The sequence below is a fragment of the Leptopilina boulardi genome, unplaced genomic scaffold, assembly GCF_019393585.1.
Source record: "Leptopilina boulardi isolate dan_hultmark-lab unplaced genomic scaffold, ZJU_Lbou_2.1 LbouV2_354, whole genome shotgun sequence".
NCBI lineage: Eukaryota > Metazoa > Arthropoda > Insecta > Hymenoptera > Figitidae > Leptopilina > Leptopilina boulardi.
In genome coordinates, this window is record NW_026137923.1 from 284,057 (window position 1) to 310,170 (window position 26,114).

Below are 26,114 nucleotides of genomic sequence, written 5' to 3' on the forward strand. Positions count from 1 at the left end.
TCTCACCCCTATTTGCCACCCCTATAGTGGTGAAAATCAGAAAATGGCTAAAAACGGGTCGTAGATTGTAATTTTTTTGGGAAAAAAGTAGGCAAAAAATTTTCTTTTTCCTTCCCCTTGAAAACCCAATAGTTGAGAACTCTCGGTCTCACCCCTATTTGCCACCCCTATAGTGGTGAAAATCAAAAAATGGCCAAAAACGGGTCTTAGATTGTAATTTTTTTGGGTAAAAAGTAGGCGAAAAATTTTCTTTTTTCTTCCCCCTCAAAACCCAATAGTTGAAAACTCTCGGTCTCACCCCTATTTGCCACCCCTATAGTGGTGAAAATCAGAAAATGGCTAAAAACGGGTCGTAGATTGTAATTTTTTTGGGAAAAAAGTAGGCAAAAAATTTTCTTTTTCCTTCCCCTTGAAAACCCAATAGTTGAGAACTCTCGGTCTCACCCCTATTTGCCACCCCTATAGTGGTGAAAATCAAAAAATGGCCAAAAACGGGTCTTAGATTGTAATTTTTTTGGGTAAAAAGTAGGCGAAAAATTTTCTTTTTCCTTCCCCTTGAAAACCCAATAGTTGAGAACTCTCGGTCTCACCCCTATTTGCCACCCCTATAGTGGTGAAAATCAAAAAATGGCCAAAAACGGGTCTTAGATTGTAATTTTTTTGGGTAAAAAGTAGGCGAAAAATTTTCTTTTTTCTTCCCCCTCAAAACCCAATAGTTGAAAACTCTCGGTCTCACCCCTATTTGCCACCCCTATAGTGGTGAAAATCAGAAAATGGCTAAAAACGGGTCGTAGATTGTAATTTTTTTGGGAAAAAAGTAGGCAAAAAATTTTCTTTTTCCTTCCCCTTGAAAACCCAATAGTTGAGAACTCTCGGTCTCACCCCTATTTGCCACCCCTATAGTGGTGAAAATCAAAAAATGGCCAAAAACGGGTCTTAGATTGTAATTTTTTTGGGTAAAAAGTAGGCGAAAAATTTTCTTTTTCCTTCCCCTTGAAAACCCAATAGTTGAGAACTCTCGGTCTCACCCCTATTTGCCACCCCTATAGTGGTGAAAATCAAAAAATGGCCAAAAACGGGTCTTAGATTGTAATTTTTTTGGGTAAAAAGTAGGCGAAAAATTTTCTTTTTTCTTCCCCCTCAAAACCCAATAGTTGAAAACTCTCGGTCTCACCCCTATTTGCCACCCCTATAGTGGTGAAAATCAGAAAATGGCTAAAAACGGGTCGTAGATTGTAATTTTTTTGGGAAAAAAGTAGGCAAAAAATTTTCTTTTTCCTTCCCCTTGAAAACCCAATAGTTGAGAACTCTCGGTCTCACCCCTATTTGCCACCCCTATAGTGGTGAAAATCAAAAAATGGCCAAAAACGGGTCTTAGATTGTAATTTTTTTGGGTAAAAAGTAGGCGAAAAATTTTCTTTTTTCTTCCCCCTCAAAACCCAATAGTTGAAAACTCTCGGTCTCACCCCTATTTGCCACCCCTATAGTGGTGAAAATCAAAAAATGGCCAAAAACGGGTCTTAGATTGTAATTTTTTTGGGTAAAAAGTAGGCGAAAAATTTTCTTTTTTCTTCCCCCTCAAAACCCAATAGTTGAAAACTCTCGGTCTCACCCCTATTTGCCACCCCTATAGTGGTGAAAATCAGAAAATGGCTAAAAACGGGTCGTAGATTGTAATTTTTTTGGGAAAAAAGTAGGCAAAAAATTTTCTTTTTCCTTCCCCTTGAAAACCCAATAGTTGAGAACTCTCGGTCTCACCCCTATTTGCCACCCCTATAGTGGTGAAAATCAAAAAATGGCCAAAAACGGGTCTTAGATTGTAATTTTTTTGGGTAAAAAGTAGGCGAAAAATTTTCTTTTTCCTTCCCCTTGAAAACCCAATAGTTGAGAACTCTCGGTCTCACCCCTATTTGCCACCCCTATAGTGGTGAAAATCAAAAAATGGCCAAAAACGGGTCTTAGATTGTAATTTTTTTGGGTAAAAAGTAGGCGAAAAATTTTCTTTTTACTTCCCCTTAAAAACCCAATAGTTGAGAACTCTCGGTCTCACCCCTATTTGCCACCCCTATAGTGGTGAAAATTAGAAAATCGCCAAAAACGGGTCTTAGATTGTAATTTTTTTGGGTAAAAAGTAGGCGAAAAATTTTCTTTTTTCTTCCCCCTCAAAACCCAATAGTTGAAAACTCTCGGTCTCACCCCTATTTGCCACCCCTATAGTGGTGAAAATCAGAAAATGGCCAAAAACGGGTCTTAGATTGTAATTTTTTTGGGTAAAAAGTAGGCGAAAAATTTTCTTTTTTCTTCCCCCTCAAAACCCAATAGTTGAAAACTCTCGGTCTCACCCCTATTTGCCACCCCTATAGTGGTGAAAATCAAAAAATGGCCAAAAACGGGTCTTAGATTGTAATTTTTTTGGGTAAAAAGTAGGCGAAAAATTTTCTTTTTTCTTCCCCCTCAAAACCCAATAGTTGAAAACTCTCGGTCTCACCCCTATTTGCCACCCCTATAGTGGTGAAAATCAGAAAATGGCTAAAAACGGGTCGTAGATTGTAATTTTTTTGGGAAAAAAGTAGGCAAAAAATTTTCTTTTTCCTTCCCCTTGAAAACCCAATAGTTGAGAACTCTCGGTCTCACCCCTATTTGCCACCCCTATAGTGGTGAAAATCAAAAAATGGCCAAAAACGGGTCTTAGATTGTAATTTTTTTGGGTAAAAAGTAGGCGAAAAATTTTCTTTTTTCTTCCCCCTCAAAACCCAATAGTTGAAAACTCTCGGTCTCACCCCTATTTGCCACCCCTATAGTGGTGAAAATCAAAAAATGGCCAAAAACGGGTCTTAGATTGTAATTTTTTTGGGTAAAAAGTAGGCGAAAAATTTTCTTTTTCCTTCCCCTTGAAAACCCAATAGTTGAGAACTCTCGGTCTCACCCCTATTTGCCACCCCTATAGTGGTGAAAATCAAAAAATGGCCAAAAACGGGTCTTAGATTGTAATTTTTTTGGGTAAAAAGTAGGCGAAAAATTTTCTTTTTTCTTCCCCCTCAAAACCCAATAGTTGAAAACTCTCGGTCTCACCCCTATTTGCCACCCCTATAGTGGTGAAAATCAGAAAATGGCTAAAAACGGGTCGTAGATTGTAATTTTTTTGGGAAAAAAGTAGGCAAAAAATTTTCTTTTTCCTTCCCCTTGAAAACCCAATAGTTGAGAACTCTCGGTCTCACCCCTATTTGCCACCCCTATAGTGGTGAAAATCAAAAAATGGCCAAAAACGGGTCTTAGATTGTAATTTTTTTGGGTAAAAAGTAGGCGAAAAATTTTCTTTTTTCTTCCCCCTCAAAACCCAATAGTTGAAAACTCTCGGTCTCACCCCTATTTGCCACCCCTATAGTGGTGAAAATCAAAAAATGGCCAAAAACGGGTCTTAGATTGTAATTTTTTTGGGTAAAAAGTAGGCGAAAAATTTTCTTTTTCCTTCCCCTTGAAAACCCAATAGTTGAGAACTCTCGGTCTCACCCCTATTTGCCACCCCTATAGTGGTGAAAATCAAAAAATGGCCAAAAACGGGTCTTAGATTGTAATTTTTTTGGGTAAAAAGTAGGCGAAAAATTTTCTTTTTTCTTCCCCCTCAAAACCCAATAGTTGAAAACTCTCGGTCTCACCCCTATTTGCCACCCCTATAGTGGTGAAAATCAGAAAATGGCTAAAAACGGGTCGTAGATTGTAATTTTTTTGGGAAAAAAGTAGGCAAAAAATTTTCTTTTTCCTTCCCCTTGAAAACCCAATAGTTGAGAACTCTCGGTCTCACCCCTATTTGCCACCCCTATAGTGGTGAAAATCAAAAAATCGGACAAGTGCGAGTTACACTCGCACTGAAATCGAGGGTTCCGTACTCGAAGCGATCTTATTTGGTATAAAAACAAATGTTTAAAAAATATGTGTTGTATGACAACTAATATAAGTGATACAAAAAGGAACAATTTTGTAAAATTCAAGAAAATTGTTCCTCTTCGTATCACTTATATTAGTTGTCATACAACACATATTTTTTAAACATTTGTTTTTATACCAAATAAGATCGCTTCGAGTACGGAACCCTCGATTTCAGTGCGAGTGTAACTCGCACTTGTCCGATTTTATTTTTTAAAAAATATTTTACTAAAAAAATATAAGAAACATAATTTTATTTCAACTCGCAATATTTTTATTGTATTTACATTTTAAAAATATATTGAATATTAAATTTTATCTTTCTAAGTTAAAAAGAGATAAAACTTAAGATATTGATATAAGGCTAGTAGCTGCTTGTCAAGGAAAAATCGAAAGTTATCTAAAAAATAAAATTTGTTTATTAATTCCAGAAAAATCAACTCCAATCATCCTCGCTATATTTTTTTTGTAATCTACACGTAAAAATACGTCAAAATATATAAATTTGAATCACTTTAGATAAACTTTTTTCGTTTTTTGCAGAAAAATACATTTTTTTCTTAAATTTATCATTTTTCTTCAAAAATTTGATAAAAATTGATCATCAACTCCAATCGCGCTTACATTTTTTCCCTGTATTTTTCACGCAAAAATTGAGTTTTACAGCAAGTATGAACAGTCTGGATTGAATATTGTGTGCGCTAGGGAGAATAAATCATTTTTTTCGAAATTTTTGATTTTTCCTTGACAACGCTATGTAAATTAATCCGAATCAAGTTCGCTATAATTTTCCTGTAATTTTCACGTAAAAATACGTAAGTGTGTCAAATTTGAGCTCTTTATGTCAAAAGATGTGGCCGCTAGGGGGGGGGTACATACTCATTTTTAGGTATTTTTCGTAAAAATTCATGGTTTTTCCTTGACAACGCTATGATAATCAACTCCAATCATGCTCGCTATATTTTTTTTGTAATCTACACGTAAAAATACGTTAAAATATATAAATTTAATTTCCTTTAAATAAAATTTTGTTCGTTTTTGGTGGAAAAATACATTTTTTTCCTAAAATTGTCATTTTTTCTTGAAAAACTTGATAAAAAGTTAATCATCAACTCTAATCGTGACCGCTTTTTTTCCCCTGTATTTTTCCCGTAAAAATACATTTGTATACTAAATATGATCTGTCTGGGTTGAATATTGTGTGCGCTAGGGAGAATAAATTATTTTTTTCGAAATTTTTGATTTTTCCTTGACAACGCTATGTAAATTGATCCGAATCAAGTTCGCTATAATTTTCCTGTAATTTTCACGTAAAAATACGTAAGTGTGTCAAATTTGAGCTCTTTATGTCAAAAGATGTGGCCGCTAGGGGGGGGGGTACATAGTCATTTTTAGGCATTTTTCGTAAAAATTCATGGTTTTTCCTTGACAACGCTATGTTAATCAATTCCAATCAAGTTCGCTATAATTTTCCTGTAATCTACACGCGAAAATACATATGTGTACTAATTTTCAGCCCTCCAGATAAATTTATGTGGCCGCTAGGGGGGGGGGTACACGATTTCAAAAAAACCGATATTAATAGGGTTCCGAACCGAGTACGGAACCCTAAAAAATGGCCAAAAACGGGTCTTAGATTGTAATTTTTTTGGGTAAAAAGTAGGCGAAAAATTTTCTTTTTTCTTCCCCCTCAAAACCCAATAGTTGAAAACTCTCGGTCTCACCCCTATTTGCCACCCCTATAGTGGTGAAAATCAGAAAATGGCTAAAAACGGGTCGTAGATTGTAATTTTTTTGGGAAAAAAGTAGGCAAAAAATTTTCTTTTTCCTTCCCCTTGAAAACCCAATAGTTGAGAACTCTCGGTCTCACCCCTATTTGCCACCCCTATAGTGGTGAAAATCAAAAAATGGCCAAAAACGGGTCTTAGATTGTAATTTTTTTGGGTAAAAAGTAGGCGAAAAATTTTCTTTTTTCTTCCCCCTCAAAACCCAATAGTTGAAAACTCTCGGTCTCACCCCTATTTGCCACCCCTATAGTGGTGAAAATCAGAAAATGGCTAAAAACGGGTCGTAGATTGTAATTTTTTTGGGAAAAAAGTAGGCAAAAAATTTTCTTTTTCCTTCCCCTTGAAAACCCAATAGTTGAGAACTCTCGGTCTCACCCCTATTTGCCACCCCTATAGTGGTGAAAATCAAAAAATGGCCAAAAACGGGTCTTAGATTGTAATTTTTTTGGGTAAAAAGTAGGCGAAAAATTTTCTTTTTCCTTCCCCTTGAAAACCCAATAGTTGAGAACTCTCGGTCTCACCCCTATTTGCCACCCCTATAGTGGTGAAAATCAAAAAATGGCCAAAAACGGGTCTTAGATTGTAATTTTTTTGGGTAAAAAGTAGGCGAAAAATTTTCTTTTTTCTTCCCCCTCAAAACCCAATAGTTGAAAACTCTCGGTCTCACCCCTATTTGCCACCCCTATAGTGGTGAAAATCAGAAAATGGCTAAAAACGGGTCGTAGATTGTAATTTTTTTGGGAAAAAAGTAGGCAAAAAATTTTCTTTTTCCTTCCCCTTGAAAACCCAATAGTTGAGAACTCTCGGTCTCACCCCTATTTGCCACCCCTATAGTGGTGAAAATCAAAAAATGGCCAAAAACGGGTCTTAGATTGTAATTTTTTTGGGTAAAAAGTAGGCGAAAAATTTTCTTTTTCCTTCCCCTTGAAAACCCAATAGTTGAGAACTCTCGGTCTCACCCCTATTTGCCACCCCTATAGTGGTGAAAATCAAAAAATGGCCAAAAACGGGTCTTAGATTGTAATTTTTTTGGGTAAAAAGTAGGCGAAAAATTTTCTTTTTTCTTCCCCCTCAAAACCCAATAGTTGAAAACTCTCGGTCTCACCCCTATTTGCCACCCCTATAGTGGTGAAAATCAGAAAATGGCTAAAAACGGGTCGTAGATTGTAATTTTTTTGGGAAAAAAGTAGGCAAAAAATTTTCTTTTTACTTCCCCTTGAAAATCCAATAGTTGAGAACTCTCGGTCTCACCCCTATTTGCCACCCCTATAGTGGTGAAAATCAGAAAATGGCCAAAAACGGGTCTTAGATTGTAATTTTTTTGGGTAAAAAGTAGGCGCAAAATTTTCTTTTTCCTTCCCCTTAAAAACCCAATAGTTGAGAACTCTCGGTCTCACCCCTATTTGCCACCCCTATAGTGGTGAAAATTAGAAAATCGCCAAAAACGGGTCTTAGATTGTAATTTTTTTGGGTAAAAAGTAGGCAAAAAATTTTCTTTTTCCTTCCCCTTGAAAACCCAATAGTTGAGAACTCTCGGTCTCACCCCTATTTGCCACCCCTATAGTGGTGAAAATCCGTAAATGGCCAAAAACGGGTCTTAGATTCTAATTTTTTTGGGAAAAAAGTAGGCAAAAAATTTTCTTTTTCCTTCCCCTTGAAAACCCAATAGTTGCGAACTCTCGGTCTCACCCCTATTTGCCACCCCTATAGTGTTGAAAATCAGAAAATCGCCAAAACTATTTACTAGACCTAAGTATTGTATCTTATCGTTTCAACTACAAATTACTTTAATTAATTAAATGGAATAATTTAAGTCTATAAATAGTGCTGAAAATTAATTAAGATGATTATTTCAATCAGTACTACTTGTTTTTTTAATTCAAATGAATATTTTTCAGCAGGAATAAAATAAATTTTTTTTAAATAAAAATTTTATTGAAATAAATAATAAATTATTTTTATTATTTATTTGCATAAATAAATTACTTTATTTGAAATAACTTAAAATTTTCTTGAACCAAATAAGATTTCTTCAAGTATAAGTGTGATTTAAATAAGTGTAGTTATTTTTATCAAATGTATTTTTTGTATTTAATTAAAGTATATTTGATACATGAAAATGTTTTTCAGATAATTTTAATTACTTTAATTAAATAATTTTTTATTGTGTACCTAAATACTATTTTTACTTTTTCACTAAATATATTTATGATTATAAAGCCCGCATCTATTTTATAAACGAAATGGCAAAAATAATTAGACTTTGGCTTAAAATTGAAGTTTTTAGGATTGCCACTGGCTTCTATAAAAGTATTGCTTCCTGGAAAAATTTTGCAAATTAAAATTACAAAAAAAATTGAACTAGAAAAAGATCTATTTTTTAAGACATTCTATTTTTTTAAGATAAAAAAAAATTTATATGTATGATAAACGATTTCTAAATAAATAATTCTTTTACAACGAAAAAATTTACAATTTTTTACTTAAAAAATATTTTTTAATAATATTTGATTAATGAAGACAACAAGAAATATTTTTTAGGAAAAAAAAATTAAAAATTTTTTATTTTAAAAAATTATTTCTTTTAAATCGTTTATCATAATCATAAATGTAAATCATTCTGTATGTGTAAATTTTGCAGCAAGGAGAAAGAACGGCAGAAAGTTTTGGAAATAGGCGAGATTGGCTTTAATTGTATTCTTGTGGCGAGTATGGCGGGGAGAGAGCCGAGCGTAGATATTCGGCTGCGTTCGACTTAGCTCGGCTCTTTACTTGGCACTAGCCCCGCCTCGCCGCTCTCCCCATCATCAGGCCCCGGCGAAACTCTATAAATGCTTGAAAAGCTGTTTTTGCTTTTCTCGACCTATTCGTTCTCTCTCCATTCGGACCCAATTTAAACTTGCTTGGTTGAGAAAGTGAAGATACAGGTATTTTACGTTTGTGCAATATTTATCATTTTGGATGTTTTTTTCAGTGCTTAAAAACTGAAAAAGTCATAGATAGGACTAATGATTTAAATGATATGGTTTTAGTTAAGAATTAAATTTTCATTAAAAATTTTTTTTTAACTTTTCATTTACATCATAATTTAAATCAGTCTTTAAGATTAAAATTTTTAAACTGTTTTTCAAAAAGTTATATTTGTTTAATTTTTCACTGTCAATTTGAAGTTTAAAAATTCATCCTTCAATCTACTAGCAATTATTTTGACTTATATTTCAAAAGTTATTTACCTGTTAAGAAAAAAATTTTTATATTTTATAGTATTGATAAAAAAAATCTTGATGTTAAAACTACTGACACTAGTTAATACAATATTTAAAAACGTATCAATTTATTTATACCAGAAATTTTACTAGAAATTATGTATATCAAAGTCATTGATGTTTTTAAAAAAAATTATTTTTTTATAATTTTAGTTAACCTTTTTTATAACTTGTGATGTAATTTGAACGAAAGTTATTTACTTATTCAAATATGTATTATTGCTAAATTAGTTTTTTTAAAAATCTTGATTTTAAGAAACATGAATTGCCACGCGTTAGGTTTATTTATTCTCAGGTTATGAGATAGAAGTCCGCAACGTTTTAAAAAACGAAAAATTAAAAATGTAAAAAATTAACTTTTCGCAATGACAACCGCTTAAAATACACTTTACTATAACAAAAACAAAATGATAAATCATGAACCCCCAAATAAACCTGAAATTGGGGGTAACTTGCCCCACGTCATCAGTAAAGTACCCTTAAATAGCCCAACTTTTCAAATTTGTTGGTTAGAATGGCTTCTCCTAACCATAAGACTAAAGGATATGTACACTAGAACCCCCCAGAGGGTGCGGAAAGCGTTCGTTTTGGGGCAAATTGCCCCACGTCATCAAAAATTACCCTTAAATAGCCCAACTTTTCAAATTTTTTGGTTAAAATGGCTACTCCTAACCATAAGACTAAAAGATATGCTCGCTAGTTTTACCGCGCTTGTTCACATTAAGACTGTATAATTAAAGACTGATTCTCAAAGATTATTATTCCAATAAATAATAAAATATTGATATAATAATGTTAGTTGAATTGAACTTCAAACCTTAGCTATCCCATTTTGCCCTTACGTCGCCTACATACATATGTATTTTAATATTTAATTCTTGAGTTTTTATTATTACGCAGCCATTTTTAACCTTTTTCTTCAAAAACATAAATCATCCACAAATAATTGAATTATGTAGAAGTATTAAAATTATCATCAAATATTTAAATTATTTTAAATTATATGAATTTTCTTAATATATTATGATATACATTGGAGTATTATGAATTACTATGAATTACTATGAATTATTTGAATTATCTGAATTATTGTATTAGGTGTACACCAAATTTCTTAATTGTTCGCCCATCGACGCACATATATTATGTCACAGTCAGTGCACGGAAAGAAAGTTTGTAGCAATATTTGATATTATGGTGTTACTTTTTAGTATATTTGGTTACAATTGCGGAACATTTTGGCATGATAACGATTTTCGATACTATTTTTAAGAATATTTACGAAATCTGAAATCTTTTTATTGAAACACAAAAATGTCAAATTTTAATAAGCTCTTTATCAATTTTCCTAACCATATATTTCAAATTTCGTAATTAGAATTGTATAAAATGATATAATTATTTCACATTTTGATATATTTGATATGAAAATTGAAAAGGAAATATCAAAGTTAACGAGATTCGACGAAATTTTCCGAAGTTGAACGTTCGGAATTGCCCGATCCTCACCGAGTGGTAACGGAGACTGACGAAGCTCTTTAGACAAGCCCCTTTTTACCATTATCTTGATACAGACCTGAATTTCTTTTATATAATTAATTTCGAAGATTTTACAATAAATCAGTAAAAAAAATTGTTCTTCAAAAAATAATAAAATATTTAATTATTTTCCAATAAATAATGATTTTTATTTATATTTTTAAACATGTTTTGATATAATTTCACCTTTCTCATAAGCGGTGAAAAATATGTCTGGTTAGTATACAAAGAATGGTCACATCAGTTTTTCACATGAGCGTAAATTTGTATATGAAGCGTTATTCTGCGAATGTTATACGTATTATCGTTAGTATAGGTTAGGAATAAAAATAAGCCAATCGATGTAAAACAATGCGGTGTATGTGTGTGTGTGTGTGCATTTAAAAGTTCATATCCTCGTCTATCCTCGAGATGAGAAAGAGATAAAACTTTGGTGTAGAATCTATTGGTGTTTCTGTCGTCATCTGTCACGACTGAACCACTTCGAATTTTTAGTATAGTTTTAACAAATTTCGAAATAATCTTTCCAAATTTTCATATAAATTTAGTAAATAACGAAGTGCGCGTCGGTTTAACTTACTTCTGGTTTTTCGTATAAATTTATCAATTTACGAAATAATAATTTCAATTTCTGGAATTATATTTACTAAAAAGATTATTGGTAAAAATATACCGATTTTCGTTATCAAACTTAAATGTTCCGCGTTTGAAAAAGAGAATACTAAAATTTCCTATCAGACTTATCAAATATTGCTACACTGAAAAAAAAATTTATTTGGATCAAATAAAAAGTATTTGATCTAAATACATCATTTACTTGTCTATTATCCAATAAATATGTATTTGAACCAAATACACATTTACTCAACCTAAGTATTTTATTTTATCGTATCAAATAAATAGTTATTTGAATCAAATACATAGTATTCAAATCAAATAAATGGAATATTTAAAACGAATAAATAATTATTTGAATCAATTATGAAAATTATTTCATTCAATACTGCATGTTTTTTGACTCAAATAAATATTTATTTGCATTAATAAAATATTTTTCTCGAAACAACTAAAAATTTTCTTGAATCAAATATTCGATTATTTGTCATAAGTAATTGTTTTAATTGAAACTAAAACCTCTTTAATTGCGGCAATTATTATTTTATTTGATCCAAATACATAATTTATTTGCATAAAATGTAAGAATTTTTTGATTCAAATAAATCAAAATTTGAATTGAATAAATAACATATTTATTTACTAATTCTTCAATTTCTAAATTAAATTCTTACTCAAATAAATAAATTAAAAAATATGTAATTTCTGCATACTATGATCGCATATTTTCATTTTTCAACTAATTCATACATAGAATTAATGATTAAACGCAAACCTGAGAAATAAATAAATCTAACGAATGGGGGGAATCGAACCTACGACCTATACTACGGATTATGAGTCTAACGCTTTACCAACTACGCTACGCTACGCACGGTACGTGAAAACGAATGTTAACTTCTTGATGTCAATTGAACTTGCAAAATACTTAACTCAGAAAAGTGCTTGGCATCATTTAGTTAAAGTTAAGATATTAAATTATATTTTCCAATTAAATGCAATTTATAAAATATAATTAATTATATGTTTCATGATTATTATCATGAATCATCCCAGGTGAATTTTCAAAAAAAAGTGTAAATATATTTTTATTAAAAATGCGTTTTTCGTTGTTCTGAATCATTGTAAATATTAATTTTTTGTAGATGAAAAAATATTTGACTTTTGGACTTCGAATATTATTAAATAATATATATAAATAAATGAATAGTAGGTATCAAATAACTGATTATTCTCATTACACTTAAATATTTAATTTATCAAAATATTTTATTTTCCTTTAATAAAATAGTGTATTATTTAAATAACGCATTATTTATATGAAATAATTTAATTAATTAGAATTAATAAATTTATTGTATCAAATACTTTTTATTTGTATCAAAAAAATGAAATATTTGAGTGAAATAAATAAATTAATTGTTTCAAGTAAATCATTATCATCGTTTCAAATAAATATTTAATTGATTGAAATATTTTTTTATTTGTCTTAATAAAATAGTGTATTAGGATTAAATAACGAATTATTTGTATTAAATAATTCAGTTTATTTGAATCAATTACATAAATTTATTGTGTCAAATACTTTTTATTTGTACCAAATAAACGAAATATTTGAGTGAAATAAATTAATGAATAGTTTCAAGTAACTCATTATTTGTATTAAATAAATTCATTTATTCAATTCAATTAATTATTTAATTGAACCAAATACGATTTATTTGGTTCAAATAAATGCGATTCAAATAATTCAAGTTATTTGAATCAAATACATATTTTTTTGATCCTAATAAAAATTATTTGAACCAATTAAATATTTTTAAAATAATTTAAAGTATTTGAATCAAATAAATTTTTTTTTCAGTATACTAAATTTCTTCCGTGTGTAAGTTTAAACCGAGTGGATAAAAGCACATATATTTACTTGCAGGCGACATTGACTCTGGCTGGGACTGGTGTAGTGCAGGCGGGGATATACGGTCGCGTCCGGTGTACTTCGTTTACGCTCGGCGTTACCCCCGCCGGCCGCCATTCACCATCAAGGCTCTGGCGAAAGTCGACTGTAAAACGTTTCTTGCATTTCTCGACTAATTTCGTTCTCTCTCCACTCGGAAACAATTTTTTTTTGTTCTAGCACGGCGGTTTAAATGTAACACAATTTTTTTGTTAAATATTTAGCTAATAACATAAATTTTTTTTGTTAAAAAAATTGATTTTTTTATTACGAAAAAAAAATTTTTTCCAAAAATTGTTATTTTTTATTACAAAAAAAAATTTGTTTTGCAAAAATTGTTATTTTTTTTAAGAGAAAAAAATTTTTTTAAAAGAGAAATTTTTTTTTTAAATGTTATCAAAATATGAGCCATATTTTTTTAGAAAGAAATTCGAAAAAACGGCTTTTTTCCCTTGTCACATTTTTTTTCTTTTAATAAAAAAATAAAATTTTCTTTTAAATAAATTTTTTTTTTTTTTTAAATTTTTTTGGAAAAAAAAAATTTTTTTCGTCATAAAAAAATCAATTTTTTTAACAAAAAAAAAATTTATGTTATTAGCTAAATATTTAACAAAAAAATTGTGTTACATTTAAACCGCCGTGCTAGAACAAAAAAAAATTGTTTCCGAGTGGAGAGAGAGAACGAAATTAGTCGAGATATGCAAGAAACGTTTTACAGTCGACTTTCGCCAGAGCCTTGAAGGTGAATGTGGCGGCCGGCGGGGGTAGCGCCGAGCGTAAACGAAGTACACCGGACGCGACCGAATATCCCCGCCTGCACTACACCAGTCCCAGCCAGAGTCAATGTCGCCTGCAAGTAAATATCTCTGCTTCTATCCACTAGGTTCAAACTTACACTGTCTCTGACATATGTGTGCGTGCACATTTAATTCCAGGAACCATTATTACAAATTAAAATGATAAAATATTTTCTGAATTAACAAATTTTTGTTAAAAAGATTTAAAAAATATTTTTTTCAAAAAACATTTTTTTAATTCCCAAAACAATAAAAAATTTTGTACATACAATTTTTTAAAATTTTTTGTTGAAAATTTTTTTAATTTTATTAAATGAAGAAAAATTTTGTTATTAAAAACTCTTATTTTTTAATTTTCATTAAGTCAATAAATTTTTCTTATTATTTTAAAGTGTTCGTTCCGTCCATTGTTTAGAATTTTTTTTTCGTATATTACAGAAGGTATCTAAACAATAAAATTTTTGGTCCCGGCTATTCTTTTTACTCCTTGTAAAGTATATATTTTTCTAGCTTAATCGATTATTAACTATGCATAATAACAAAGATATTATAGACGTAAATTTTTTGGGGGGAGGTTAACATCAAATTGCATTCCGCAATATTTACAGGCTCAAATGTGAGGCATTTTACGTGTAATGTCCTGAGTTAAAAAATTGATTTCTCGAAAAAAAGTAAAACTTAGGGAAATTGTTGTCCTACCTGATAGAAAAATATCCCCAAAAAAAGTTTTGACTTTTTTCAAATTTTGGGGGAGATAGAGGGGGTCAATTTTATCAGTTTTTCCTGACACCGCCTACTATTTGAATATTTTCTGTCTATAAATGCAATAAATAAAATTTAGGCAGGTTTTTTTTTTTAAGTTTTTTTCATGCTCTTTCCGATGGTAAATTTCGTTTTTTTGAAATAAATAATTACAAAGAAAAGTTCAGGTTTTTTCCGATCTGTATATAAATTTTCAGAATGCCCAGTTTTTTTGTTTTCGAGATATTAAATATCAAACATTTTATGTCGGCGAGCGCCAGTGTAAACAGCAACCACGGGGCGGTATAAGTTGACATTTAAGGGTACTTTTCTGATGACGTGGGGCAAGTTGCCCCAAAACGAACGCTTTCCGCACCCTCTGGGGGGTTCTAGTGTACATATCCTTTAGTCTTATGGTTAGGAGAAGCCATTTTAACCAAAAAATTTGAAAAGTTGGGCTATTTAAGGGTATTTTACTGATGACGTGGGGCAAGTTACCCCCAATTTCAGGTTTATTTGGGGGTTCATGATTTATCATTTTGTTTTTGTTATAGTAAAATGTATTTTAAGCGGTTGTCATTGCGAAAAGTTAATTTTTTACATTTTTAATTTTTCGTTTTTTAAAACGTTGCGGACTTCTATCTCATCTCAGGTTTGCGTTTAATCATTAATTCTATGTATGAATTAGTTGAAAAATGAAAATATCCGTTAATAGTATGCAGAAATTGAGGGCCTCCATGCAATAAGGGGACGAACGTGATTTTCGTTGTCTCCTTGCGCAGCTGGCAGCGCGCCGTCCGCGGGGACTTCTACTGGCGCGCTCGTCCCCTTATTGCATGGAGGCCCTCAATTATATATTTTTTAAATTATTTGTTTATTTATGTCTATTACAGTTAATTAATTAGAACTCACCATTTTTCAACACAGGAAGTCTAAAAATTAATTATATGATAATTTAATTCCTGATTAAAATCATATCATTTAAATCATTAGTCCTGTCCATGACTTTTTCAGTTTTCAATCACTGCAAAAAACCATTCAAATTTTTTAGGACCGCGTTAACAATATGATAAATATTAACATAAACATAAAATATCTGTATCTATACTTTCTTATCCAAGCAAGTTTAAATTGGGTCCGAATGGAGAGAGAACGAATAGGTCGAGAAAAGCAAAAATAGCTTTTCAAGCAGTTATAGACTTTCGCCGGGGTCTGATGATGCGGAGAGCGGCGAGGCGGGGCTAGTGCCAAGTAAAGAGCCGAGCTAAGTCGAACGCAGCCGAATATCCACGCTCGGCTCTATCCCCGACACACTCACCTCCAGAATACAATTAAAGCCAATCTCGTCTATTTTCAAGACTTTCTGCATATTTTTTTCAGTGATAAGCATTATATTTATTTTTTAGTATTATATTATTTTCCTTAAATTATTATTGATTGATAAATTTTTAAAATTAATAATTGTAATTGTAATACAGTAATAATAATGTTAATAAATTTTAGTATTTTTCCTATTCCACTTTGCTGCATATAATTTACATAAGAATAATAAAATAATAAAAAATGAATATAATACATAAATTAAACAAAAGAAACAATCAAATTAATAATAAAAAATGTTTTTATAGAGATTCCTTAACATTTTTTTATAAGAAAGCATTTCACATAAGAGCTAGTTATCATGACAATAAGAGAGGAGCGCATGATAAATTCATACAAAAAATTATTTAAAATTTTTATTTAGAAGTATTTCATTAGCAAAAATTATTTTTTATACTAATTTTCAATTAACGAATTCTCATTATATAGTCATTTAATTGACATGACTTTTTATTCAAGAAAATTTTAATTTAATAAAAATTTTACTTAACAAAATTCTCATTCCATATTTTTTTCCCAAAAAAATTAAAATCTAAGACCCTTTTTGGCGATTTACTGATTTTCACCACTATAGGGGTGAGACCGAGAGTTCTCAATTATTAGGTTTTCAAGGGGAAGTAAAAAGAAAATTTTTTGCCTACTTTTTTCCGAAAAAATTACAATCTACGACCCGTTTTTGTCGATTTTCTAATTTTCACCACTATAGGGTTGGCAAATAGGGGTGAGACCGAGAGTTCTCAACTATTAGGTTTTCAAGATGAAGTAAAAAGAAAATTTTTTGCCTACTTTTTTCCCAAAAAAATTACAATCTACGACCCGTTTTTAGCCATTTTCTGATTTTCACCACTATAGGGGTGGCAAATAGGGGTGAGACCGAGAGTTTTCAACTATTGGGTTTTGAGGGGGAAGGAAAAAGAAAATTTTTTGCCTACTTTTTTCCGAAAAAAATTACAATCTACGACCCGTTTTTGGCGATTTTCTGATTTTCACCACTATAGGGGTGGCAAATAGGGGTGAGACCGAGAGTTTTCAACTATTGGGTTTTGAGGGGGAAGAAAAAAGAAAATTTTTTGCCTACTTTTTTCCGAAAAAAATTACAATCTACGACCCGTTTTTGGCGATTTTCTAATTTTCACCACTATAGGGGTGGCAAATAGGGGTGAGACCGAGAGTTCTCAACTATTGGGTTTTCAAGGGGAAGGAAAAAGAAAATTTTTTGCCCACTTTTTACCCAAAAAAATTACAATCTACGACCCGTTTTTGGCGATTTTCTAATTTTCACCACTATAGGGGTGGCAAATAGGGGTGAGACCGAGAGTTCTCAACTATTGGGTTTTTAAGGGGAAGGAAAAAGAAAATTTTTCGCCTACTTTTTACCCAAAAAAATTACAATCTAAGACCCGTTTTTGGCCATTTTCTGATTTTCACCACTATAGGGGTGGCAAATAGGGGTGAGACCGAGAGTTCGCAACTATGGGGTTTTCAAGGGGAAGGAAAAAGAAAATTTTTTGCCTACTTTTTACCCAAAAAAATTACAATCTAAGACCCGTTTTTGGCCATTTTTTGATTTTCACCACTATAGGGGTGGCAAATAGGGGTGAGACCGAGAGTTTTCAACTATTGGGTTTTGAGGGGGAAGAAAAAAGAAAATTTTTCGCCTACTTTTTACCCAAAAAAATTACAATCTAAGACCCGTTTTTGGCCATTTTCTGATTTTCACCACTATAGGGGTGGCAAATAGGGGTGAGACCGAGAGTTCGCAACTATGGGGTTTTCAAGGGGAAGGAAAAAGAAAATTTTTTGCCTACTTTTTTCCCAAAAAAATTACAATCTAAGACTCGATTTTGTTCTTTTAATTCTGTGAACAACTCTAATTTGAAAGTAGGGGTTGTTTTGCACCCTTAATTATTAAATTTTTAGTTTTTTATGTTGAATATTGTTGTATTTTGGTTGTCTGAGAACCATTAGCAAGAAATTATTTTTTTTTGTCAAAATTTTTTTTCGCGCGAACGCGCGTGCCGAACTTTAGGCTCATACACAAGGATCACTGATAATGAAATACTCTTGAAATCTAAATATTATATAGTTTTCACTAATATTCAAATTAGTATAGATAAGAATTTTCATTTAATTAAAAAAAATTTTTTTTCACTTCAAAATGTCAACGAAAAATTTTTAATTATTATTATCATTTTTACATATTATATGTATTTCAAATACTATATAGAACCAAAGCTTTTTAATTTGATGAATTTTTATTGCTTCACCAAAAATATGAACGACCATGAAAAATAATTATTTCAATCCTTGAGAGAAGAAATAATATATAAAGTTCATTTTGTCTGACCTAAATGACAATTACTACTTAAAAATTTTATATTATCGTCATCTGATGAAATTAAATTAATAATGAAATTGAAAAGACTCCAATCTAAAAGAAGTGAATAATTTTATTGAAAATTTTAATTTTATATTTATGATCAAAAATAATTAGTATGATTAATTGTTAGTATTATAGATATTTTAGAATTATATTTTAAACATCAATACTCAAAAACTTATATAGAATGTAGGTACTTCATTTTCACTCTATCACTAATTAATAAAAATTTTCATTTACATAATTCAATTTTAATATTCTCTAGCCTAGTTTCTTTTGAATTGAAATTTTAAGAAATAATAATTGAGAAATATAACAATTAAAATGTTTAATTATAAAAGAACACATTTACTATTGTTCTCATTTTTCTTTATGTTACTATTTCTATATTATTATATAATTATTGTTGTAATAATTATTATTATTTTACTATTATTATTATTTAAAAAACTGTATTACTAAAGTCTCGGAAACCAAATATTTAAAAAAATAAAAATTTTTTTTTAAAATAAGAATAATATATGATATAATATGACTCTGAGGGAATAAAATAATTTTCTCTTTGATATATTTGTTATTTGTGGAGAAAAATATAAAAAGCAAAGTTGTCAACAATTGTGAATATCTACAAATATATTTCTGATTTTCATGATATTTCTGAAAGCCATACACATTTTATAGACAAACCAATGAGAAAATTTCCCAATGGAATAAGTTGAATTTCCAGTTGTCATTAAATTTCTTTTTAAACTTCCACATGTTTCAAATACTTTTAACGAACTTTACACATTTGATAGGATATATGTATATATATAACATCATAGTTTTCAACAGTGTAAGTGTCAATTATAAAAAATTATCAATATTAAATATTAGATACCAATATTCGCATATAAAAATATAAAAAAAAATTATTATTATTTTATTACAAAAGTTTTCAATTAAAATAAATTAATATTATTAATAAAATTTTCGAAAAATTTTAATTATATTAAAATTGATAATAAATAAAAAATAATTTTGACAAATGAATAAATTATAACGGTCACTTACTTCATAAATCTATATATAAAATAAATTATGTTAAATAATAAAAATAATTAATAGAAATGCAATTATGTTACATAAAAATATATTAAAATGATTAATTATAGAAATATAAATAAAAAAAAAAACTATATACCTATCTGAGTAATATCACTAATATTCATATCAAAATTAGAATAAAGTATAATCAAACTTGTGTTTTAATTTTTGAAAGAAAACATCATTAGATCAAATGTTTCAATTACACTTTTAATCTTCAATCTAACATTTTTTATATTACCTCATTTTATATTTTTCTCATTAGAAATTTGTCAACTGAAAGCAATTAGGAAGAAAAACAACTTTTTTTTACATTTTTGTTGATAATATCAAGGAAGAAAGTAGAATTTTTTTTTTATTTTGATAAATATGATAAATAAAAAAAAGAAACACGATTTTAATTCAAATAATAGTAAAAAAATTAAGATCAAAATTATGATTCATGTTAGTACATACATAAATATATGAATATGCTTTTCGTAAAATGAGAAAATATCAAATGATATATATATATAATTCGTATAAAAATGAGGTCAAAGGATAAATTAGATAAACCAAAATTAGGGAGATAAATGAAAATATCGAATATGGTGATTCAACTGAATGGAAATTAGAATGAATTGAATTTGGAAACAGTGCTTCGCCTAAAATAGAACTCGAAAGAATTGAGAGAGAAAAGTGGGGGGGGGGGGAGAGAGACGGATCAAATAATGAATAAGAAGCGGGAAATCTTTACTTTGAGAGACAATTTATATTTATGAAAATTTTCTTTAAGAAAAGAATTAAGTAATTGTAATTTCGTTCATTTCAACGTTTAGAACTTCAGGCACATTAAAAAAAAAAAATGTCATGTTCTTTCAATATAATAAAAAAAAATATATATTTTCATATTTCATAAATACTCAAACTTTGTCTGATCTAAATGTCAATTACTACTGTATGTAATAATTGACGAATTCAAGGTTAGATTTTCAAAATTAAAAATGACGGATCCAATATGGCAAATATGGCAAATTTTTGGGGTCGATGATTACGAATTTTCTAAAAGTTTTTCAAAATTCGAAAGGGCGCACAGTTATTTTATTTTAATTTGACTTTAAATTTGCAATGGATGACTTAAAAACATCCAACTAAAGTAGAGAAAATTTCAAAGGAAATTTAATTGATTTTTGAAATTGCATCTTTTTTGAAAATATGAATATCTGATCTTAGATTCATAATCAGCAACCACAAAAACTCACGAGTAACAATTTTCAATCTAATACATAATGAAATCTAAAAGTTTTATCCGCCATTTTGGATCCACCATTTTGAAATTAAAAAACTGACAAATCCGGTAAATTTTTTAAAAAAAGTGTCCACCATATTGCATCTGCCATTTTGGATTTCACAAATGGACCAATGATTAAAAAAAAACTTTTGAAGATTTTATTGAGTGTCGAATATTGCGAAAAACGGCATTTTTCACGCTTTTAGGTTAGAATATCTCAAAATTCTGACGTGATGGAGTAATTTCGTTGTCATTTTTGGATTCTGTTTGACAAATTACATTGGAAATGACTATTTTGGTTTCTGGGTCTGAAATTTGTAGGCCTCTCTGTGTTATTAAATAGAAAAACTAATGATATAGCTCGGGTGGTGAAGCGCCTTGGCTTGCGGTCACAGAGGTTAAGCACATCTTAATACGTTTAGTATTTGGATGGGTGACCGCCTTATAACTCGCTATATAGAAGGAGGAAAATGGGATGAAAAAGAGATTGAGTAAATGGGCTAATAATAATATTTGTAGGTTAGGTTTAGAAGGAAGGGTAAATAAATTGAATAGAAATATATATATATAATAAATATTAAAATAAAAACTGACCTTTGAGTACAACCCCGCACTGGAGAGTTCGTTTTCGATGACCATGACAACAATTCCGAACATTCCCATGACAAGGGCATAATCACTAATGCGTTTTCGCTTCTCGAAGAGTGCCTTTCGACGGCCGAGACGATAGCCGACGTTAGGTTTGTGCTTCGAGGCAGTACCAATGCTACCGTGGCCCTTTATCGAACCACCACCGAGGCCTCGATCCTCCATATAACGTGGATATTCCGAATGAACACCAACGAGAGCGATCGCGGCCTCTTCACCTCCAGCACCGCCAATTCCACCGCTTCCGCCACTCCCGGTACCCCCGGGCCCTGCGGCCATTCCGCCACAGTTTTTCATCGCCCCGGGAATCGAGAGAGTGGATACTGGCTTCCGCAGCTGTAACATCAATCAAACACTTATTTACTCATCTTATTTTCATCCCTATCCTTATATATTTATATATAAATTAAGCTAATTCAATAACAAACAGAAAAAAAATGAAAAAAAAAAACTACAGGTTTCATTATAGGCAATCATAAGGCAACAGGCAAATTATTTGGCTAATTTTTTCCTTTTCTCTACCGCAAGGCTTTTCTTTTCACTGATGGTATAATATATTCTATCGGAACTGATATAGACGGAATTATCTTATTTTTAACTTAATTAACAAGGGATTTTTTGTGCTACATCATAAACACATGGACGAAAACTTATGTACAATATTTTTTTTTTTTTAAACAATTGTTGCATTCAGGAACCATTTTTAACACTGTAAAAAATTGATTATTATTAATTTTTTAACTCGTGCATAATTTCATTACAAGGCTAATTGTATATATTTTAATTTTTTTTTTTCTAATTAAATTAACTATTACTCTAAAAAGAGTTGAATATCACTGTATAAGCATGAAACGAAAGTTAATTTTCACTGAATTAATAAATAAATGTCACTAAAAGCATAAAGCAAGAGTTTATTTTTTTACTCTAACAAGAGTAAAAATATAGCCATAATAATATAACAAATATAGCTCAATAATAGTAGTAAATTTTACATTCATTTAACTTTTACTATAATGAGAGTGATATGTTACTCAAAGCACATGGAAAAAAAATTTACCTAGAATAACAAAATATTTCACTAGAATAGCAAAATTTTTAATTGGTTCAATTAAATCTTTCACTATTCTAATAAAATCTTTCGCTTTTCTAAATGAAGTTTTTTCCATACTCAGAGAAACGATTGGTTGCGATTACCATTTCGTTAGTAAGAGTATTTTTGATAATTTATATTAGTTACTGTTACCATTTAGTTAGTCTAACCATTTAGTTAGTAAGGTAACTAATTAAATAGTTATTCCAACAAACTAATTAGTTAAACCAACTAATAAAATAGTTACGCCAACCATAAAAATAATAACCACAACTAATAAATTAGCAGCAGTATAGTTACCATTTTTACTTAGAAAACTATACTGCTGCTAATTTAATAGTTGTGGTTACTATTTTTATTCGTTGGCTTAACTATTTTTTTAGTTGGTATAACTACATAATTAGTTTCTTGGAATAACTATTTAATTAGTTACCTTACTAACGAAATGGTTAGGCTGACTAACTAAATGGTAACAGTAACTAATATAAATTAGAAAAATTACTCTTAACTAACGAAATGGTAATCGCAAACAATCGTTTCTCTCATTGCATTATTAAGAGAAATTTAATGTTCACTCTATACCAAGAGTAAAATTTTCTCTTCCAGTGCTCTCTAAATCTGAATTAGTAGAAAACTACTGATTAGCAGTCAAAATCTGGCTTAATTCTCGCTACATTAATTAGTAAAAATTAACTATAATTGACAGTAAGAAATAACTGAAATATTATAAATTCCACTAATTATCAGTAGAAAACGTTACTGAAACAATAATGAAACGAAATATTTCAGTTATTTTCAAACATAACCTCAAATTATTTAACTGTCAATTAGTTATTTTAACTGATATTTCAGTAGAATTTAACTATTTTCAATTAGTTGCTCAATTCTCGCTATTGAATTAGTAGTTTTCTATACTAATTCAAATTTAGAAAGTGACTATCCAAAATTCTTTTCTGTTCTGTTTTTTAAATTTTCAAATTTTTTTTTCTCTAGAAAAAAAAATTTGAATTCTCAATTATAATTATATTCAATAAATCAAATGAACCGCTTTACTCTATATAATTTTTGTAATCAATTTTTTTCAGTGATATTGAATATTTACAATTTTATTAGGATAAATTTCAACTTTTTGTGTTCATATATAATTTTAAAATTTGCTTTACAACAGAAATACTTATATTACTTTATATATTATATAATTTTAAATCAAATTCTTATCCTATTTGTATAATAAACACTGTATTTGTGTTATTTTGTGGCAAAATGTCTCTCTTTGAATTTATTGGCATAAAGAAATTTTTCAGAATATCCAATATTTTTTCTCATAAAATAATCATCTTTCTATTACCTCAAATATTTTTGAATATAAAATTGAAAAAATATACACATTAAGGAAAATATAAAAGTAAATTTGTTCAAAAATTCTTGAGAGAAACTAGAAAGAAAATTCTCTTGTAAAATTTTGCCCTTTTTTCGCAAAATCTTTTGAAAGGGAAAAAAAATTTCTAACAGTTTTAAATTTAGTTTTTTTTTAGTTTAAGTATTACGCAAGCAGATTTTTGACGCCCCCTACCCTCCTGAGTTTTAAATTTTTCTAATTTTGACCACTCTCTAAATTTGAATCAGCGAAATCTCGCTGATTCTCAGCTATAAGTATACCACTGATTCCAATCAGCGTATATGCACACAGTTTTCCTAAAAGTATCAAATTGAGACCAAAAATTGCATCAAATCTTTGCAACGTTTTGATGCACATAAGTTATATCAAAAAGAGATCGTTTTGTGTATCATTTTTAGAAATGATACACGAAACGGTCTCATTTTTTGATGCAAAAAATTTAATCAATTTATATCAATCATGGCCGAATTGAATCGAGTCAAAATTAAACGAATTTTTTTCAGATATTTTGGTAATAGTACAATTGCGGAGACCATTTCACTATTTAATTTGAAAATGAAAATAACAGAAAATCAAAGACAATGTGCAATTCGATAATTAAAAAGTGACAGCTTATAAACATAACCTAAAATGCATGAGAAAAAATTTGTCGATAAAATCAATATAGCCGAGCTTTTTAGAAGGTAGATGGCAGCACTCATCTATTTTCTTTCTTTAAATTTTTTCTGAATCACAGAAAAAACTGGGTGTTGTTTTGACATTAAATTCGGTGTTAAAAATGTATGCAACAAATTTTATCCTGTTGGTATCATTTTGACACCAAAATTGGAGAAATTTTAATTTTACCTACTCTAAATGAAAAAATTTTCGCTTATTTAAGAGAAAATCAAATGTTTAATCTGAATTCAGGTTGCAATAATTTTATGGTTAGAACTATGTTGTTGAATGCAATTAAATATAAACAAAAGTTTATAATAAAATAGTTTTCACTCTTAGATTTCACATAATTTCAATTGCGATTAACAAACTTTATTTTTGTTATTATTTAATATAATTAATTTATTGAATATTTATAATGTTATAAAAATAAATAATAAATAATCGTTTTTATAAAAAGCAAAACTGCCATCTACCTTCTAAAAAGCTCGGCTATATTGATTTTATCGACAAATTTTTTCTCATGCATTTTAGGTTATGTTTATAAGCTGTCACTTTTTAATTATCGAATTGCACATTGTCTTTGATTTTCTGTTATTTTCATTTTCAAATTAAATAGTGAAATGGTCTCCGCAATTGTACTATTACCAAAATATCTGAAAAAAATTCGTTTAATTTTGAGTCGATTCAATTCGGCCATGATTGATATAAATTGATTAAATTTTTTGCATCAAAAAATGAGACCGTTTCGTGTATCATTTCTAAAAATGATACACAAAACGATCTCTTTTTGATATAACTTATGTGCATCAAAACGTTGCAATAGAAAAAGATACAACCAAGTTTACTGCGCACTGATAAATTAGTGAAAATTCACTGATTTTTCAGCGTATATACGCCTATTTGGTAACAGTGTCATACTTATCGCTGATTCAAATTTAGATAGCACTATACTACAAAAAAGTAGTAAATAATAATTTTCGATAGACATTTTGGTTTATAATTTTTAATTCTTGTCGATGCTATAACGTAAAATATTTATACAATTCGCTCTCTCTACTTAAAAAGAAAAGAAAAAAAAATAAAAAACATTTTGAATGAAGGTAAATTTATAACTCAGGGGACTATATTAAGAGTGACTTGTCTTATAAGTGGGCGTATGCAAATAAGGAAGCATTCTTGTAAATAATCTGCAATACATTTTGTGAGACGCTTTACATAACATACACGCAGAAACTACTTACTTTGTAGCTCAGGGATTATCTGTCTAATTGCAGAATATGTGTGTGTGGAGAACCTGCTTTTGTACATAGGAAATCCGGTAAAATAACAGGGATCTACACAAAATGTCTTGGGGTTCCCCCTTGCCTAATTCCCATAATCCCAGAGCAGTCAGTTGGAACTTTTCTTTTTGAGCCCGAGATTTTAGTAACGGCTTCGTTTCAACACAAAAGATTTGTTCAACTTAAGAATTCAAACAAGAAAAATAATTTTACGCATTTTTTTTTTTAAATATGTTTAATTTTGAAATTGAAAAATTACTCAAAATAAAAACGAAATATTTTTGTAAAAAGAAAGAAA

The 26,114-nt window shown here is 29.7% G+C and overlaps 1 protein-coding gene across 4 annotated transcripts in view; it reads right to left on the bottom strand.

Annotated features, from left to right (window-relative positions):
- LOC127286437 (small conductance calcium-activated potassium channel protein) overlaps positions 1 to 26,114 on the bottom strand; it is a 253,614-nt gene that overhangs the window by 39,516 nt on the left and 187,984 nt on the right. For all 4 annotated transcript variants that reach the window (XM_051312864.1, XM_051312867.1, XM_051312865.1 and 1 more), the window contains one exon: positions 21,334 to 21,723. In XM_051312864.1, coding sequence (XP_051168821.1) covers positions 21,334 to 21,723 — 390 coding nt within the window. The remainder of the gene's footprint in view (positions 1 to 21,333; positions 21,724 to 26,114) is intronic.